General features: G+C 41.8%; 1 protein-coding gene across 3 annotated transcripts in view; it reads left to right on the forward strand.

Moving 5' to 3' along the window:
- Positions 1 to 20,000, forward strand: part of srgap1b (SLIT-ROBO Rho GTPase activating protein 1b) — an 89,495-nt gene that overhangs the window by 18,577 nt on the left and 50,918 nt on the right. For all 3 annotated transcript variants that reach the window (XM_042081465.1, XM_042081468.1, XM_042081466.1), the window contains exon 2: positions 12,628 to 12,823. In XM_042081465.1, the coding sequence (XP_041937399.1) occupies positions 12,628 to 12,823 (196 nt within the window). The remainder of the gene's footprint in view (positions 1 to 12,627; positions 12,824 to 20,000) is intronic.

Raw genomic sequence — 20,000 nt, forward strand, 5'->3', positions numbered from 1 at the left:
AGTGTGTGCATTTCTTTCGGTCACTGCTTCAGATGAGAGAGTTCTCCCAGCAGGTGTTGCATGTGACACTTAAGGTGGCCAGTCAGTCACCAGTTTAAGGTGGTCCCTGGACCTCTGGTATCAAGTGTGTGTGTGTGTGTGTGTGTGTGTGTGTGTGTGTGTGTGTGTGTGTGTGTATTTGTAAAAATCCATTTGTACTTTCCGTTGTACTACAGTGGTATTCTTGAACATGACAGTGGGATGATGTATCAAGGGTGTTATTCAGGCAGTCTGAGCAGAGTGAGTTGTTAACCTTGACCACCACAGCAATGATAGATGATGTAACAAAAATAACAGTGGCATAATGCATATTGGCATATTATGTGGAATTGAGGGAGGGTGATTTGGTGCCTAGTTCTGATGGAGCATTTAGTTGTTGCTGCTTGAATTTCCCCTTGGGGATCAATACAGTATCTATCTATCTATTTCCCCTTGGGGATCAATAAAGTATCTATCTATCTATCTTGTGGTGATGTGCCGCTCTAGACCTTTATTATTATTATTATTATTATTATTATTATTATTATTATTTACATTAATAATGTAAATGTATATTTATATGATGATTGTGTGAGTTGTGTATGGTAATTATTAATGTTTGTGTGTGAGTTGTGTACGGTAATTATTAATGTTTGTGTATGTGCTCAGTTTGTTAGGTGTGTTCAGTTGTTATGCACGTAAGATTGTGATTATGTATGTTTTGGGGGTGATTCATGTCAACATTTTGATTCCTTTTGTATGATTAAGATGCCTGCCAGATAGGGCGATGTGCCAGTTTTTGGTGTTTTAATTATGTTGACTGCAACAGTGAGTGAATGGCCATATATACTCTGGCTTTTGTTTTGGTTTCTGATGCTCGTTGAATTCTTTCTCTTATACGTAGGCATCACATTAAGCAGGCTGCTTTGAGCCCTGCTCTCCCGGTCTGTTTTTGTATATTGGCATGTTGCCATTTAAGACCATTTGATTTTGTTTTTTTTATCTATGTTAACTGTCACCTTCACTTTCATCACGTTGTGATGTGACTGAACGTTGGAATGGGACTAGTGGACTATATCATATTGTAAATAAACTTCACCCTTGTATTGGCCCAACTGCACCCTTGTATTGGCCCTCTTACCTGTTGCCTCAGCCCGATTTCTCCTAAAGCACTCAATACCCTACAACAGCACTCAATACCAGCACTCAATACTCTACAACAGCACTCAATACCCTACAACAGCACTCAATACCCAACAACAACAGTCAATACCAGCACTCAATACCCTACAACAGCACCCTACAACAGCACTCAATACCCTACAACAGCACTCAATACCCAACAACAACAGTCAATACCAGCACTCAATACCCTACAACAGCACCCTACAACAGCACTCAATACCCTACAACAGCACTCAATACCAGCACTCAATACCCTACAACAGCACTCAATACCAGCACTCAATAGCCTACAACAGCACTCAATACCCTACAACAGCACTCAATACCAGCACTCAATACCCTACAACAGCACTCAATACCAGCACTCATTAGCCTACAACAGCACTCAATACCCTACAACAGCACTCAATACCAGCACTCAATACCCTACAACATCACTCAATACCCTACAACAGCACTCAATACCAGCACTCAATAGCCTACAACAGCACTCAATACCCTACAACAGCACTCAATACCAGCACTCAATACCCTACAACAGCACTCAATACCAGCACTCAATACCCTACAACAGCACTCAATACCAGCACTCAATAGCCTACAACAGCACTCAATACCCTACAACAGCACTCAATACCAGCACTCAATACCCTACAACAGCACTCAATACCAGCACTCATTAGCCTACAACAACAGTCAATACCAGCACTCAATACCCTACAACAGCACTCAACTACCCTAAAACAGCACTCAATACCAGCACTCAATACCCTACAACAGCACTCAATACACTCAACAGCCTACAGCAGCACTCAATACCCTACAACAGCACTCAATACCAGCACTCAATACCCTACAACATCACTCAATACCCTACAACAGCACTCAATACCCTACAACATCACTCAATACCCTACAACAGGACTCAATACCAGCACTCAATACCCTACAACAGGACTCAATACCAGCACTCAATACCCTACAACAGCACTCAATACCAGCACTCATTAGCCTACAACAACAGTCAATACCAGCACTCAATACCCTACAACATCACTCAATACCCTACAACAGCACTCAATACCAGCACTCAATAGCCTACAACAGCACTCAATACCCTACAACACTCAGTACCCTACAACAGCACTCAAAACACTCAATACCCTACAACAGCACTCAATACCCTACCACACTCAATACCCTACAACAGCACTCAATACCCTACAACAGCATTCAATACACTCAATACCCTACAACAGCACTCAATACCCTACAACACTCATTTAATGCTATGGTGTCCACTCACTGGCCACTTCAAGGTACACCTTGCTACCCAACTAGTACCTGGTACTAGTTCATTAGGCACACCTTGCTACCCAACTAGCACCTGGTACTAGTTCATTAGGTACACCTTGCTACCTAACTAGCACCGGGTACTAGTTAATTAGGTACACCTTGTTACCCAACCAGTACCTGGTACTAGTTCATTAGGTACACCTTGCTACCCAACCAGTACCCACCTTGCTACCCAACCAGTACCTGGTACTAGTTAATTAGGTACACCTTGCTACCCAACCAGTACCCACCTTGCTACCCAACCAGTACCTGGTACTAGTTCATTAGGTACACCTTGCTACCCAACCAGCACCTGGTACTAGTTCATTAGGTACACCTTGCTACCCAACCAGCACCTGGTACTAGTTCATTAGGTACACCTTGCTACCTAACCAGTACCTGGTACTAGTTCATTAGGTACACCTTGCTACCCAACTAGCACCGGGTTGGACCCCATTTTGCCCTCAGAACTGTTGAAATTCTTGGTGGCATAGATTCAGCAAGGTGCTGGAACATTCCTCAGAGATTTTCCTTAGATTCACACAGTTGCTGCACGTTTGTCGGCTGCACATCCATGATGTGAGTCTCCCATTCCACCGAATCCCGAAAGGTGCTGTGGAGTTTTGTGACATGGTGCGTTACACTGCTGACGGAGTCATTACGTGGAATCATACTTTAGCGTCAAAGTGACCCACTAGTGAGAAATGCAGAACATTAAACCACATATTGGAATATTGGGCATAATGCAGAACATTAACCAATTAAAGTGTTTAACAAATATGTCCATGATTTGAAAGGCAGGATTAATTCTAATGTGACCACAGTATGGACGCTGGAGGTGCGGCTGTGCTTGTCAAATCAGATAGTGTTGTAGAGTCCAGTGAGAGCAGGCGCTTGATCAGCTAGTGGCTGGACTCACGACCTGGTGCTGGCCGGCGTCGAGCGACAACATCAAGCTCCAGAGGCTGCATTTGGGATGACCGGAGGTGTGTTCACATTCTGTGAACACTGAACAGAGACAAACATTTGGAGTGAAAATGTTTTTTCAGAACAGTTCAATTTGAATGATTTTGTGAGAACATTCCATTTCAATAGTAACCCGTCGCCCAGTTCCCCTGCATGTCTGTGTGGACCTGCTTCCTCACGCTGTCTGTGTGGACCTGCTTCCTCACGCTGTTTACATGGACCTGCTTCCTCACGCTGTCTGTGTGGACCTGCTTCCTCCTAGCTACTGTTAGATTGCTTAACCAGTAACTAGCTACTGTTAGATTGCTTAACCAGTAACTAGCTACTTGATGGTGACCAGTTGCCCTTTGTGTTAGTCCTGAGATCCCTGTTTAATGGAGATCATACCACTGGCTGCTGCAGGAAAGCCATCATGAATTGACATGACATGCTAGCTCTGTTAAGCGACATGACATGCTAGCTCTGTTGTGCCATCATGAATTGACATGACATGCTAGCTCTGTTGTGCCATCATGAATTGACATGACATGCTAGCTCTGTTGTGCCATCATGAATTGACATGACATGCTAGCTCTGTTGTGCCATCATGAAGCGACATGACATGCTAGCTCTGTTGTGCCATCATGAAGCGACATGACATGCTAGCTCTGTTGTCTCAAGTTAAGTGTGCTATGGGTCCCCGTGTGGTCGTAAAAGCCTCGCCGTCAGTGGAGTGGGAGTTCATCGTGTGAAGCCTCAACTCCTGTGGGAGTGATTGCACTGACAGATATATATATATGTGCGCATCCTCAGGAAGTCCTCTAAGCCTGGAGTCTCTTTGGGTATGAGCTAGTTTGTGTGTGTGTGTGTGTGAGAGAGAGAGAGAGAGAGATAAATTAAAAAACTATTAAAAAAAATATTGCACACTTTGGCTTCATTGAACGTGTGTGTGTGTGTGTCTGTCCTCTGTATGTGTGTGTGTGTCCCTGGTGGAGAAGTGGAGGTCATCAGCCAACAAGGAAAAGGACGACAGCGGGGCATGACTTGGCTTGACCAAGCACTTGATCACTCAAACACCTTTAGAGTAAGCCTAGGCTAATATTAATCAAAAGTCCTCAACATCCGCCAATCATATCATGCAATTGGCTCTGTAACAAGAACGAAATATAATTATTAAACTATTTGAAAATGATTAAAGAGTAAGTTCAATTATTGTGTAATATCTCATATTTTCCTAATGCTCAGGGTGGCTGGCCTCTTTAAATGTGGACAAGTAGAGCGCAGGATGCAGGACGGTTCATATGACAGCCCATATTTGGACAAGTAGAGCGCAGTATGCAGGACCGACCATACGACAGCCCATATTTGGACAAGTAGAGCGCAGGATGCAGTACGGTCACAGCCCTTATTTGGACAAGTAGAGCGCAGGATGCAGGACGGTCCAAACGACAGCCCATATTTGGACAAGTAGAGCGCAGGATGCAGGACGGTCCATACGACAGTCCATATTTGGACAAGTTGAGCGCAGGATGCAGGACGGTCACAGCCCATATTTGGACAAGTAGAGCGCAGGATGCAGGACGGTCACAGCCCATATTTGGACAAGTAGAGAGCAGGATGCAGGACGGTCTATACGACAGCCCATATTTGGACAAGTAGAGGACGGTCCATACGGGCTACAGCTTTTTCCCTTCAGCTTCTCTGGCCTTCAACTGAAATACATGGCATTACCGTAATAACATTAAATACATGGCATTACCGTAATAACATTAACTACATGGCATTACCGTAGTGTTAATTTCGTCAGACGAGACGAGAGGAAATATGTTCGTCAAAAACCTTTTTTTTGCATGAAAGATAATCTCTCTTCATTTTCGTATACAAAATGAGAAGACAGAATATCTAGCTGTTACGTTTTCAAAATATTCCGAATGAGTTCATACGCAGCAGCTTTCCTGTAGGCTTGTCTACGTGCTGTTGCTGCCACCCTGTGTAGCAAGCTAACTACCTAAGCTAATGCCACAATGCTACATACCCAGAAGTTGTAAGCTTCTCTCATACAAATTAACATCCCCCAGAATGTCCATACGAAAATGTTCATCATGTAATGTCAACTATTTAACTAGTTAGACTGATGATGCAAAGTTTGCTAGCAAGTAAGCTAATATGGAAAGTTCGCTAGCAAGTTAGCTATGGCTAAGATGGAGAGTCTGTTTGGGGAATGTGTTGTGTTTGGGTGCATATCGCCATCTAGCGAGGCGGAGTCAAACATTAATACTTTGGCCTACGACAGTGTTTCTCAAACTTTTTCAGTTTCAGGACCACTTAACTAACCCTAGCTAAAAAAAAAAAGATTAGACCTACTTCAACAGTAGCCTATAATTAGTCTACACAATAGGCCTACTCACTGAACCATAGTGTTAAATTTGTCACCTATTTTTAATTTAGTCTTAGTCTTGTGACGAAATGTCCTTTTTACTCTTTGTCATATTTAGTCATTCAAACATCATTTTTGTTAGTCAAATTTTAGTCGACTAAAAGTCTCGTCATTTTAGTCTAGTTTTAGTCAAAAGAAAACTAAAGGTATCTTAGTCTTAGTCAGTTTTAGTCAACACATTTTAGTCTTTTTTTTATAACAAATTATTTCTGATTACCATTTGAGTCAAATAGTGTTTCACACATCTCAATTTTCCAACAATATTGTGTGTCCACAGGGCTACTCGTCTGTTATAATTACTCATTCTGATTTTTTGTCAGTCAGTATGTTTACATGCACAGGTAAGTTGAGCTACAGTTATAGCTCGGCTGGGATTTGACCATAGACAGTAAAAGATTTGACTGGACCACTGTCATATTCGTAGACCAGTGTTTCTCAAAGTGTGGTCCGGGGATCACTGGTGGTCCGCAAGCTATCCCAAGTGGTCCGCGAGCAGACGTGGTAAAATATAATATAGATGAGTTGTTTGCAATATTGAACCAACTTGTATGTAAAAACAGTTCTGCAACACTGTCTATGTAAGATATGCCAGTTTAAATCATACAGTATAAATCCACACAATAAGCAAAGTGGAAAGACAATAAGCAAGGATAACATTAACCCTCTAGGCGCCACGGTCGAATTTACTCGACAAGATGCGGTGCTGAATAAAACGGCCGATTTAGTCAAATAGGGTGTCATATTTCGTTCGACCTCCACTCCACTAGATGGCAGACAAGTCATACATCGAAAAAACGACATGCTTTAAACAAAACTTTCTAGCTACATCGCATTGAATCAGTGCGTGAAATACCGGAGCTAGTGTGCGTGTGAGCCACTTTGTCAGAGCGATATTGTCAACGTCAGCGAGTATTTGCATTAGGTTATAGTCTAATGGCATCAAAAAAGTTTACCTGAAATGAAGTGTTGGGTCTTCTATTCGCAGACCCTGATTCTGAAGGGGAATATCTGCCTTCAGAAAATGACGGTGATTCGTTTAGTGAGGCTTCAGATGCGTCCCTGCCTTGCAATGATGCAGCTGGACAAAGTGAGAGTTTACTCCATAGTTTAGCTTACACCAAGCACAAACGTTGAATCGTTTGCCCAATGTTACTGGTGGGAATAATGTTTCACGGGTTCGGAGCATTCATCAGGAAGTAAGCAGGGTGTTAGTGGTGTGGCGAACGAGGCTGGAGGTAGCCTAATATCCATAGCGCTAGCTTCTGTCTTCTGAACGTGTGCCTCTCCACAATCGCGGCGACAGTAACGTGGTGGAGCCTTTGTCTAATGCTACTGGGTATGTTAGACGAGGTCGAAGTGCTCATAGGACAGTTAGGGGGGAACGTAGAGGCAGTGTGGGGAGTCGCAATGAGAATGACAGTAGGCCTAGTCCGAGCTGCGCAAATTCTCTCCACTCGACGCGAGCGCGAGGCAGATCTGGCCATGCTGCTCGCAACAGGAGCAGAGGTGGTGACACGGGGCAGGAGAGCCATTAGGCCATGCATAGTCTATCACAAGATGATGGGAATGCCGGCCCTGTATGGATAGGATATGGATATGGATAGTCATTATCTCTACAGCAAAAGGCCTGCTACATAAAAAAAAAAAATTGTCAGCCATTTATTAGTAATGATTTACACTGTTGATTATCTATTTCCCTGACCATTTAGGACATGTGTTCTTTTTTGTGTGTTCATGTCCTTGTGATGTGTGTGTCTTTGTCAGCTAAGAAAAAAACAACAAAAAAAAAAAATCAACAAAACAAAATCTCACTCCTGATCTGTGCCTTGCCATGGCAAATGAGCTTTTGAACTAAACAGGTCTTGTCTACTTGTGTTTGTGTGTCATCTGAATAATATATATGTGCCCCATACACTGTATGTATGTAGTAAATGGCCAGCCTACCGCTACATGCATTTGGATTGTTTCTGTCATTTATTAGTAATGATTTATACAGTTTGTTTACTACTTACTATTTACCTGAGCATTCAGTATTGTCCAATATAGCATACAGAAGGTGAGGGACATTTTGGGGGAAAAGAAGTGGTGCATTTTATCATTCAAACATGCAACTTTTCATGAAAATTCTATAATCCAAGATGGCCACCACCATATGACGTCATAATATGCAAATTAGATATAACATTTAATCTCTACATAAACTTTGGGTCATCCTTAATATTTCTCTAATTTACAGAAAGTCTCTATCTCTTATCACTTTTAAGATATAGCCTTTTGAAATGAAGATGTCAAAATCGAACGTTTCGAAAAAAACCCTCTGGCGCCTAAAGGGTTAAATACATGGCATTACAGTAATAACATGAAATACATGGCATTACTGAACATTATTATTGCTACTGCTGTTATTGATACATCATGTCTTGATTATTATATTACCATAATAACATTAAATACATGGCATTACCTTAATGACATGAAATACATGGCATTACCGAACATTATTATTGCTACTGCTGTAATTGATATATCATGTCTTGATTATTATATACAAAATTCTGTTATATACAAAACGGGAATATGATTTTCTGAATAATAAATCCCCAAAGATGGCTATTTTCTACACACTGCCTAAAATACACAAAAGGCTTACAAAACCACCAGGCCGTCCAATTGTCTCTGGCATTGACTCTTTAACTGCCAATATGTCCAAATATGTGGATTTCTTCCTAAGACCAATTGTGGAATCACTGCCATCTTATGTTAAAGACTCAGGTGACATGATAGGTGGAAACTGTTCTATTGTTACTATCACAGATGAGGTTATACTTGCCAGTTTTGATATTGTATCCCTATACACAAACGTACCATACAGTGGAGGCATTAAGGCAATTGAATACTTCCTGAGCCAACGAAAAAACAAACTTGGCATCTAATGAAACAATTACACACATGGCTGAATTTGTACTTACGCATAATTTATTTACGTTTGATGATGACTTTTACTTAAAAGAATGGGGGAGCTCAATGGGATCGCCAATGTCACCTAGTTATGCTTCTTTATATGTAGCCTTTTGGGAACATACAGTCATTTTGAACCCAAACAATAACCCTTTCTTTCATAAAATCTTACTCTGGAAACGCTTTTTAGATGACATTTTTATTGTGTTTAAGGGAAATGAGAATGAACTAATGTCACTCCATGACCTCCTCAACACCTCAACACAACATCTATCTTTTACTATGGAAAAGGACCCAACCAAAATGAATTTTCTTGATCTATGGATCTTAAAAAGAGAGGGTGGACTATATACTGATCTATACACTAAACAAACTGATAGAAATACCCTCTTAACTCATTGAGTGCCAAAAATGTAATATTACGTTTTTAGCTTTTTTTTTAAATTACGAAACTAGACACTCTAACACACCTTATATGTGATTTTGGGAACTCTGTGATGAATGGAAATGAAATATATGACGATCGAAAACTCATGAAAACGCACAATCTGGACATTTTATCTAGACATTAATCATATCTCGGTTGCCACTTTGGGTCGAATCAGTGACGCATGCACGTCAGTTCAAACCCAGGCCATTTTCGTGGGTCTATCACTAGGTGGCAGTCTCGCCAGGTCACTTCCCGGAAACTTTACAGGCAACACTTCATATTTCATGAAAGACGTTATATCTCCATTTCTAGAAAAAAAAAACGCGATTTTGATGAAAACTAGCCACTGTTTAGCTTGTGATTTCTCAGGAACAGAAGCGTGTAGAAATACACGGTTTGCACCCACTGAGAGCTTAAAGTCTCACCTTTCAAACGAGCCATTGTATGTGTTCATAGCTATAACAGAGAATATGCTGTGGCTGTACAAAAATCCTCAACAATGGTCTAGATTGCTGGCACTCTAGGACAAAGCTTCCGAAAACCGCTTGGCATTCAATGAGTTAAGGGCAGATAGTTACCATCCTCTACCCTTAAAAAAGTTTACCCTACAGTCAATTTTGTAGACTGAGGCGGATCTGTAAGAAAGAATCTGACTTCTCACATCACTTGACAGAGGCACAAAATAAGTTTAAAAGACGTGGATATAGTGAAAAGAGTATTGAAGAAGCCACCAAAAAGATCCTCTCAAAAACAAGAGAAGAGTTTTTTAAACCTAAGAAAAAGAAAGATATGAATTCAAATTTATTTATCACCAAATATACCAAAACATCTGAACAATTTAAAAAAAATATTCAAACTCATTGGCATGTCTTACAAAAAGATGAGACCATTAAACATTTATACAAGAATCTCCCAACTGTTGTGTTTAAACGTGGCCGAAATCTGAGGGATGAGTTAGTACAGTCTGAATACGTCCCCACCCCTCCACCACCCTCTCAAACACGCTTAACACCCATCCCTCGGAAATTGTAAATGTGGAGCATGTGCCCAATGCAACTCCACTTCGAAGAAAAGATATTTTAACCATCCACACACTGGCGAAAAGATAAATATTAAAGGTATAATTTCATGCAACACAAAAGGGGTGATTTACATGCTGACCTGTCCGTGCGGAAAAGCGTATGTGGGGAAAACTCCTCTCGTGAATTACAGTTTTTCTCAGTCGCTTTGGTGCTTTTTCCAGATCAGAATGAAAATTCTCATAACTATTAGTTCAACCTCCACAACATTTAGTCATTTGTGCACATCATAGTAGCAATTTCTCCTTCCTCTGAACAAAATGCAAATACTTTTGGACATGTATCAGTTGCTTTCATACAATTCTTTGCTGTTTTTTAACATTATCATTTGCTTATGTCAGTCAAAATGAGCTATACTTATGAATCCTGAATAGTCGTTCCCAATAAAACTAATAGTCTTTCTTTCATTGCTTGAGTCATTACATACAAAATTGTTGCTAATTGAAAAACTAGTTATCAAATTCTGTCACAATGCTGTAGAATTGCAAAGAGCATATGGTAAAAATGTGTCAAGACTTCTCATTTTGATGACACTGACAGTTTCATTGACATGAATACCTGCTTTTGAGGAATGGACTATCCATTTTGAGCAAGTGACGTGCTTTTGCAGGTCATCCACTAGGTTTTGAAGTTTGCACTAATTGTTTTGAGATTTGCACTAACTGCTGTGCAAATGTTAATAGTGATGTGAGAAAAGCACCAAAGCGACTGAGAAAAACTGTAAAACAGAGGATTGCGGAACACAGAAGTACCACAAGATGCCAAAATAGCATCTATCCTGTGGCCCAACATTTTATGGAGTTTAATCACCCAATATCATCCTTAAAATACACAAGGATTAAAAAGGTGCAACAAGAGGGGAGGGAACTTTGAAACAATTTTACTAAAGAGGGAGGCTTTTTGGATTTCCCATCTACGGACTCTAAGACCCAATGGTCTGAATGAAGAACTGGATTTGAGACCTTTTATTTAAAATAAACTTCATATAGACATGTTTGAAAGTGTTGAATGGATTGAAAGTGACAATATTGAGTATTTGTACTAAACATACATTTGATGTACTGTAATTAGTGACTATGATGAATTAGGTAAAGACACAATGTGTATAATATAACTTGTTGGATATATGGTATGCTGACTGTTTTGTCAATTTTGTAAATATTGTAATTTATGAACACTATTGTTTCTGTAATTGTCTTGATACAATTCCTTTGTTGTGGTTAGGTGCATCATAATTGATTGTGTGGACCTAGCTTGATTACACACCTGGTGAGATACCCAGAGTGCCCTTGACACCTGGTGCTTTAAGACTGGATTTGCTAGTGTCCACATCAGGAACCTTGACAAAGGCTGACAGGCGAAAAGTTGGAATAAAAGAATTAAGAGATAGAGTGTGTGGCAACAAAGTTTTTTCTTAGTTTATTTTCCCTTGCCAGCACCTCGGGGGTTGGCATTATTTTCTATATTTATATGTTGATTATTATATTACCATAATAACATTAAATACATGGCATTACCGTAATAACATGAAATACATGGCATTACCGTAATAACATGAAATACATGGCATTACCGAACATTATTACTGCTACTGCTGTTATTGATATATCATGTCTTGATTATTATATTGTAGAATGTTAATAACATATCATCAAATAAATACTTTTACATACTTTAATGGAGGAAACTGTCTTTTCTGCATGTGTGTGTGTGTGTGTCTCATCACGGTGAGACGCTTAGCTACCACAGTACAAATACAGATTCAGTAAAAAACCGAACAGTCAAGCACGTATTAGATCATGAGTTCGGCAACCAGATGATACGTCCATGAATCCTATCAAATAGATGCAATAACCCTGGGCACTAGCTGTGATGATACGTCCATGAAGCCTATCAAACAGATGCAGTAACCCTGGGCACTAGCTGTGATGATACGTCCATGAATCCTATCAAATAGATGCAATAACCCTGGGCACTAGCTGTGATGATACGTCATCGTTTTGTCATGTTGCTGTGTTGTTTATCATGTGTGTTTTGTCATGTCGTCATGTTGCTGTCTTGTTGATCATGTGTTTTTTGTCATATTGTCATGTTGCTGTGTTGTTTATCATGTGTGTTCTGCACCATCATTTGCATTAACGCCACTGCTGTGCTCATTGAAAAAATGCCTTCAAAACATGTCTGGATTGCATGCAAATTGCAAATACAAAATGTGTGAAAAAATGTGTGTGTGTTTGCAGAAATCCGGGCTCAGCTGGTGGAGCAACAGAAGGTTCTGGAACAGCAGACGGACATGCGAGTACAGCTGCTTCAGGACCTGCAGGATTTCTTCCGGAAGAAGTCGGAGATCGAGAGCGAGTACTCACGCAACTTAGAGAAGCTTGCCGAGCGCTTCATGGCCAAGACACGCAGCACCAAGGATCACCAACAATACAAGTAGGAGTGTGTGTGTGTGTGTGTGTGTGTGTGTCTCTGTGTGTCTCTGTGTGTGTCTGTGTGTGTGTGTGTGTGTGTGTGTGTGTGTGTGTGTACAGTGGGCATCGCTTTCAAATGACCACTTCAGTCGCGCATTACGAGGAGTGAAGCTTTAGTACCACTTTCAGCCACTGTGCGTCGCTCTGCCACTGTACATCGCTCTGCCTGCCGCCCCTTCTGAAAAAGCAGGAGGCTACCATTAAACATAATTGTTGCCGAGAGTAATCCCAGCCTACGAATTCAATAACAAAATAAATCATGAATAATTAAACATTACCTCGATTTAGGTTACTTGGGTATGGCTTAAGGCTTGACTACACGGTGGTAACGAAAATCAAAATCGAAATTTGCTGTCTACATTATTGTCAGTGTTGGGGGGTAACGCAACTACGCAAATCAAAACAGTGGTGTGATAATTGAGCCAGTAGAGAAATAACTGTTCAGAATTAATCTATAGCCTTGGGTAGGCTTCTGCAGAAAACAATGTTGGCGATTTAATACTATCTAGCGACGTTTTTAACAGGCTACGCTATAGAGGCTTAGACAATTATGACAACGTTTTGGTTTCGTAAATTAATTTGCCCTACTTCTTGACTGCAATGTAATCAATTGACTGCTTGACATGTCATTTTTATTTTTCTGTACAATAAACAAATACATCTGCTTTATGCCGCAGAATTACGCACTTGGCCAGCCTATAGAACGGGCACATTTTGGAGAGAATAGAGAATGTACGCATGCAAGAATCTGTAGGCTATTTGTGGATGGTTACCAGCAAACAATGTTTAATGCATTAACTCAAGACGTCAAACGTTTTCTAAACAATACAAACAGAAAGGATGCAGCAGGCAGCAAATGTAGAAGAGTAATTTCCAGTGGAAAAACAAAATGCTGAATGAAGCCTATGAAGGCATATCTGGCAAGTTGTTATTTTTGAAGACGTAAATGGTTGGGCTATAGGCCTAGTTTGCAAGAAGGAGACATAAAGCGTGAGCATGCCACACTATATACACTAGCTGTGGTAGCGGGGGGTAGGAGGATTACTGTTAGCGCAGGATTTATATAAAATTCTTCCACAGAAGGCCTGCCTCAAATGCAGGCTTGCCCAAAAAAAAGGCCTGTGGTTTGCGCAGCCTACAGTAAGTAGGTCTTAGAGAGTTAGGAGTCCTCTCGACATCTTTTAAGCTGTCTCAGAGGTGGAAAGTTGCGTTCGTTGGGGGCAGGGCCGGATTAACAATTCATAGACCCTTGGGAACAAATGTCTGATGGCCCCCCTGCCCCCCAGCCAACGTGAATCGGGCGGTCAGTTAATAGGCCTATATCGTGAAGATTTTTATTGCCATTTAAGGCACGAGCGCATCTGTGAGGCCAAGCCTCACCAAGTAGCCCGTTTGTTTACAACTAACATTACATTTAATTAAACTGCTTATAGGCTATGCCGAAATAGTTTCAACATTTTGAATATCAGTGTCGGGTGAATTAGGAAATGTTCTCAAAGTAGCCTTATGGCTGAAAGCTGCTTGGGATCCCCCCTGTCAAGCAATAACCATACAAAAAGTTAAAAACAGATGACATGATGCGCATCACTGACATAATGCGCAAATAAAATAGCCTAGATATTCCAATATATTCGAATACATGTGTTTATTTTAGAGGGGATATTCAAACGTCATTTTTGAGCAATTTTGACAGCCCTAGTCCACTGTAGACTATGCCAATTGTCTATTAACACCTTCCACTAACCCCGGTGAGTGGGGGGTCGCTATAATGCTTGTGAAATAGCACCATTGAGTAGCCTATGCGAAATAGCCTTAAAATCGTTCCGGTGTTGTCTGCCTTCTGGTTTCTCCACCTACTTGTTCCCTTGCGTGTGCATGCGCTGCAGCAGTTGTCAGACATTCACAAACAAGTTGTTTTAGGCGGTTTGAAGTCGCTTTTCATACACCATGAGTGCTCGGCTACATTACAGCCACTCGGACAAAAGACATGTAAAAAAATATATGTTTTGAAAACTAGCATTAAACTGGATTCGAACCCGCAAAAGCAACACATGCGTGACTCTGTCCAGCCTGATTCCCTAGTCTTTGAGCCAACTAATATGTTATGCGATACAATTAACTATTGTAGGCTACCATCAATTAATAACGTAGGCAACACCCAGGTAACATGTTGTCCAGGCTATCTGAAACAAGTGGTTGCCCTTCATCTACAACAACTGGTTACCTTGGGCTGCTACAGTCGTCAGTGCACTGTGCACAGTAGGCCTATGCTACTCTTTGTGGTTGATCAACTAAAAATAAAAGATGTATTTGGTGATGACGTTATTGTAGGCCTAGTAGACCATTCTGAGAAATTAAATGGTACGAGAAACGATCTACATAGCGCACCAGACCGCGATGTCTTCAAGGGTTGAATGAAGGGAGTTTGCAAAAATTAGCGTATTTTTCAAGTCAATAAACATTCTTAATTTTCGAATGTCAGGGAACATCTGACTTTTCAAAACCATAGGCCTGGTAGTCGCTCAGACAAGGAGTTATAAGATAAAGGCAATACCATTTGTGTCACCTAATGCAGTTCAGTGAATTAGCAAGATACCATCAGAAGCCAACAATCATAAAGCACCTGTGCACGCGCGCTCTCTCCCCTGCGCATGAAGCTGTCTGCGTGTTGTAGGCTAGATTTGCGTGAGTTCTTTCTATCTGCTTTACTTTTGTGAGTTGCGACCACCTAGGCTATGTTATAGACGTTCTATGAGGTACCAGTGTTTAGCTGTGTCACAAAACAATAAGCTTTGTCAGACTACTTTTAAAATGATATTCAGGGCTATATACGTTTTAAACATTCGGGGCTGAAGACCCGACAAAGCCTTGCGTTAATTCTTCAGGTGGGAAGTGTTAGGAATTTTCATACGAGAGACGCTCTCATTGGTGGTTAGTATATGGAGTAGGGGATTGACAGCAACATAGCAAATCACATTATGAGAGATGCTGAATTTAACATTAACTGCGATGTTTGATTTTAAATGAATGTAAATTTAGCTGGGACTGTAAGCTGGCACACGTGGGTGCTCGATGTTTTCAGTGGGTGCCCGAGAGACGGAGCACCCACGGTATCGGCGCCTATGACAAGCGTATCTCACGGTTGCATCCATTACAAACAAACATGCAATGTGAACGTCTGGGATTGGGGAGAGCACTAAATGCTCTACTGAATAAGCACAAAGTCAAGCCTTTAAATGAAAAACACTCTTTAATAATCAAAAAAATAAACGCTAATGAAGTAAACTTGTGACCATCAAAAATAGTTTATCGCCTGTAACTCCTTGATAACAGGACGTAACAGGAAGGCATTTGGCTGAGCAACGGAGGTTAATATGCTCTATATTTTGTCCAAATGATGTCTGTCTATCATCGTTGCACTCGGAGAAAACCAGAATGTTTAATTTGTCTTGCGTTTCTTCTACGGCTGCAAACGGGATTCACTCGCAGTTAACCAAATATTTCTTTATTAGGGCAGGGCAGGCATATTTCTGGCTATTAAATTATTTCTAAACCAGTCTGCTAAAGTCTGTAGTGAAGTCTGTGTAGGGTTTTCCAGCTCCATTTCTTTTTACGAGACACCCTGCTCACTTGAGACATCTGACGGTTGTTTGGGTTGTTGCAGCGTCGTTGCAGCGTCCCTGGAAAAATACAAATTAAAGTCGCGTGATACCGCGTGATCCCAGGCGCTGACCGCGAGGGAAGCTGGCCAAGTCGAAGCACTGCCCACTGTACATGGTTTTTTGTGACTGTCATTCAGTCAGTCTGTCTGTCAGTCTGGCTGTTTGGGGAAAGATGGGAGATGTTTCTGTGTATTTTTGTCAGTCTGTCTAAGAAGGAGCCAGTCTGTCCTGACAGACGTGTGTGTGTGTGTGTGTGTGTGTGTGTGTGTGTGTGTATGTGTGTGTGTGTGTGTGCGTGCTTTGTCTGGAGAAAAGGGTGAAAGTCTGACAGAGATGGAGGGAGATAGAGAAGAACATACATTATTTAAAGCCTATTTCATTCTGACCGCTGGTAATAAGAAATATCACTTTTTTCTGCCCATCTTGTGTCATATGATGCATAGACATCCCCTATATGACTTTTCTCTTTCCCTCCCTCATCCTTCTCTCTCATAAACACACACTTCCACTGAATCCCTCTCTCCTTTCTCTCTGTCTCTTTTTTTTCCTGCAGTTTCTCACTGAATCCTTCTCTCCTCTCTCTCCCTTGCCCTCTTAGCCCATCTGTGTGCTCTATGTGTGTGCATGTGCATGTGTGTGTGTGCTCTCTCTCCCCCATCTTGGGCTTTCTTTCCTCTCTCACACACCTCATCACACACATTACACACACACACACACACACACACACACACACACTCACACAGTTGTATTGTGTGCACTCTCACAGATCTCCTAGCTGACACATACACACATACACATACACACACAGTTGTATTGTGTGCACTCACAGATCTCCTAGCTGACACACACACACAGTTGTATTGTGTGCACTCACAGATCTCCTAGCTGACACACACACACAGTTGTATTGTGTGCACTCTCACAGATCTCCTAGCTGACACATACACACATACACACACACACACAGTTGTATTGTGTGCACTCTCACAGATCTCCTAGCTGACACACACACACAGTTGTATTGTGTGCACTCTCACAGATCTCCTAGCTGACACACACACACAGTTGTATTGTGTGCACTCTCACAGATCTCCTAGCTGACACACACACACACAGTTGTATTGTGTGCACTCTCACAGATCTCCTAGCTGACACACACACACACAGTTGTATTGTGTGCACTCTCACAGATCTCCTAGCTGACACACACACACACAGTTGTATTGTGTGCACTCTCACAGATCTCCTAGCTGACACACACACACAGTTGTATTGTGTGCACTCTCACAGATCTCCTAGCTGACACACACACACAGTTGTATTGTGTGCACTCTCACAGATCTCCTAGCTGACACACACACACACAGTTGTATTGTGTGCACTCTCACAGATCTCCTAGCTGACACACACACACAGTTGTATTGTGTGCACTCTCACAGATCTCCTAGCTGACACATACACACACAGTTGTATTGTGTACACTCACAGATCTCCTAGCTGACACACACACACAGTTGTATTGTGTGCACTCACAGATCTCCTAGCTGACACACACACACAGTTGTATTGTGTGCACTCTCACAGATCTCCTAGCTGACACACACACACAGTTGTATTGTGTGCACTCTCACAGATCTCCTAGCTGACACACACACACAGTTGTATTGTGTACACTCACAGATCTCCTAGCTGACACACACACACAGTTGTATTGTGTGCACTCACAGATCTCCTAGCTGACACACACACACAGTTGTATTGTGTGCACTCTCACAGATCTCCTAGCTGACACACACACACAGTTGTATTGTGTGCACTCTCACAGATCTCCTAGCTGACACACACACACACAGTTGTATTGTGTACACTCACAGATCTCCTAGCTGACACACACACACAGTTGTATTGTGTGCACTCTCACAGATCTCCTAGCTGACACACACACACACAGTTGTATTGTGTGCACTCTCACAGATCTCCTAGCTGACACATACACACATACACACACACACACAGTTGTATTGTGTGCACTCTCACAGATCTCCTAGCTGACACACACACACAGTTGTATTGTGTGCACTCTCACAGATCTCCTAGCTGACACACACACACACAGTTGTATTGTGTGCACTCTCACAGATCTCCTAGCTGACACACACACACACAGTTGTATTGTGTGCACTCTCACAGATCTCCTAGCTGACACACACACACACACACGCTCTCCTCTTCCATATCCCTCCTCTGCACCACTCCCTCTCCATGGATCCCTCTCTTCTCTTTCTCACTCTCCCTCTTCTTTCTCTCTTTCTCTTTTCTCACTCTTTTGTTCCGCTGAGGTTTGCTAGGATATGAGAAGGACGATGTCTTGAATGTATTACCCACAATGCCTTTCTCGCTGTTCATGGCTGAGAAATCAAGTGTGTATGTATGTGTGAGGGAGAGAGAGACCGAGCAAGAGAAAGAGAAGACCAAGGCTCCTTTTTGCAGAGGAAGCTCTCTCTCTCCCTCTGTGTGTGTGTGTGTGTGTGTTTGTTTGAAGTGTCCTACTCTCTCGGCACCATGTTTGTGTGTGTGTTTCTCATTAATGTAGATTAAATTCAGCTGTGAACGAGAGGATGAGTGAGGGAGAGAGAGGGAGAGAGGGAAAGAGGGAGAGAGAGAGAGAGAGAGAGAGAGAGAGAGGGAGGGATAGAGAGAGGGAGAGGAGGAGAGAGAGAGAGAGAGAGAGGGAGGGAGGGAGGGGTAGAGAGAGAGAGAGAGAGAGGGAGGGATAGAGAGAGGGAGAGGAGGAGAGAGAGAGAGAGGGAGGGAGAGAGAGAGAGGGAGCGTAATGAACGACAGACATCTTCACACATGTCTCCCCGTCACGTGCTGCAGGGGGTCGTGTGTGTGTGTGTCTGTGTGTGTGTGTGTCTGTGTCTGTGTCTGTGTGTGTGCTTGGGGTGCAGTCTGATTCAGGGGGTCATACTTGGGGTGCAGTCTGATTTGGGGTGCAGTCTGATTCAGGGGGTCCTGACAGAGTAGCCCCTGCATGTGCCTGCTGAATCTTATCAAGTTTACAACGCTCAGGCGACATCTCATCTGTTATCGTCATTATCATAAACCACCATCACCACCTCCATCATCATAATTAGTGGAGCATTCTGTGAAATTACATTTCATTTATCAGCAAAAATCAAGCTAAATCAAGATGTTTAATGTTAAGCTGTCCATAGAGAGCAAGGGTTTGTTCAAACCAAGCTGCTATATCTTAACATACTGTATCTAATTATACATATCTAGATTTCGTTTTTGAAAGTGTCATTGTGCAACCACTATGACAGCTTAGAGTGAGATTGTTGAAAGAGATTGTCTATCATTTAGCTATGGTAGCTGTTGAACAATTATCATTTAGCTATGGTAGTTGTTGAATGACAGGTTCAGTAAATGCACGCCTGATCTAGTGGATTAATTTCTAAAAAGAGTGATATATTA

Source organism: Alosa sapidissima, chromosome 23 (genome assembly GCF_018492685.1).
Source record: "Alosa sapidissima isolate fAloSap1 chromosome 23, fAloSap1.pri, whole genome shotgun sequence".
In the NCBI taxonomy this organism is placed as follows: Eukaryota; Metazoa; Chordata; class Actinopteri; order Clupeiformes; family Clupeidae; genus Alosa; species Alosa sapidissima.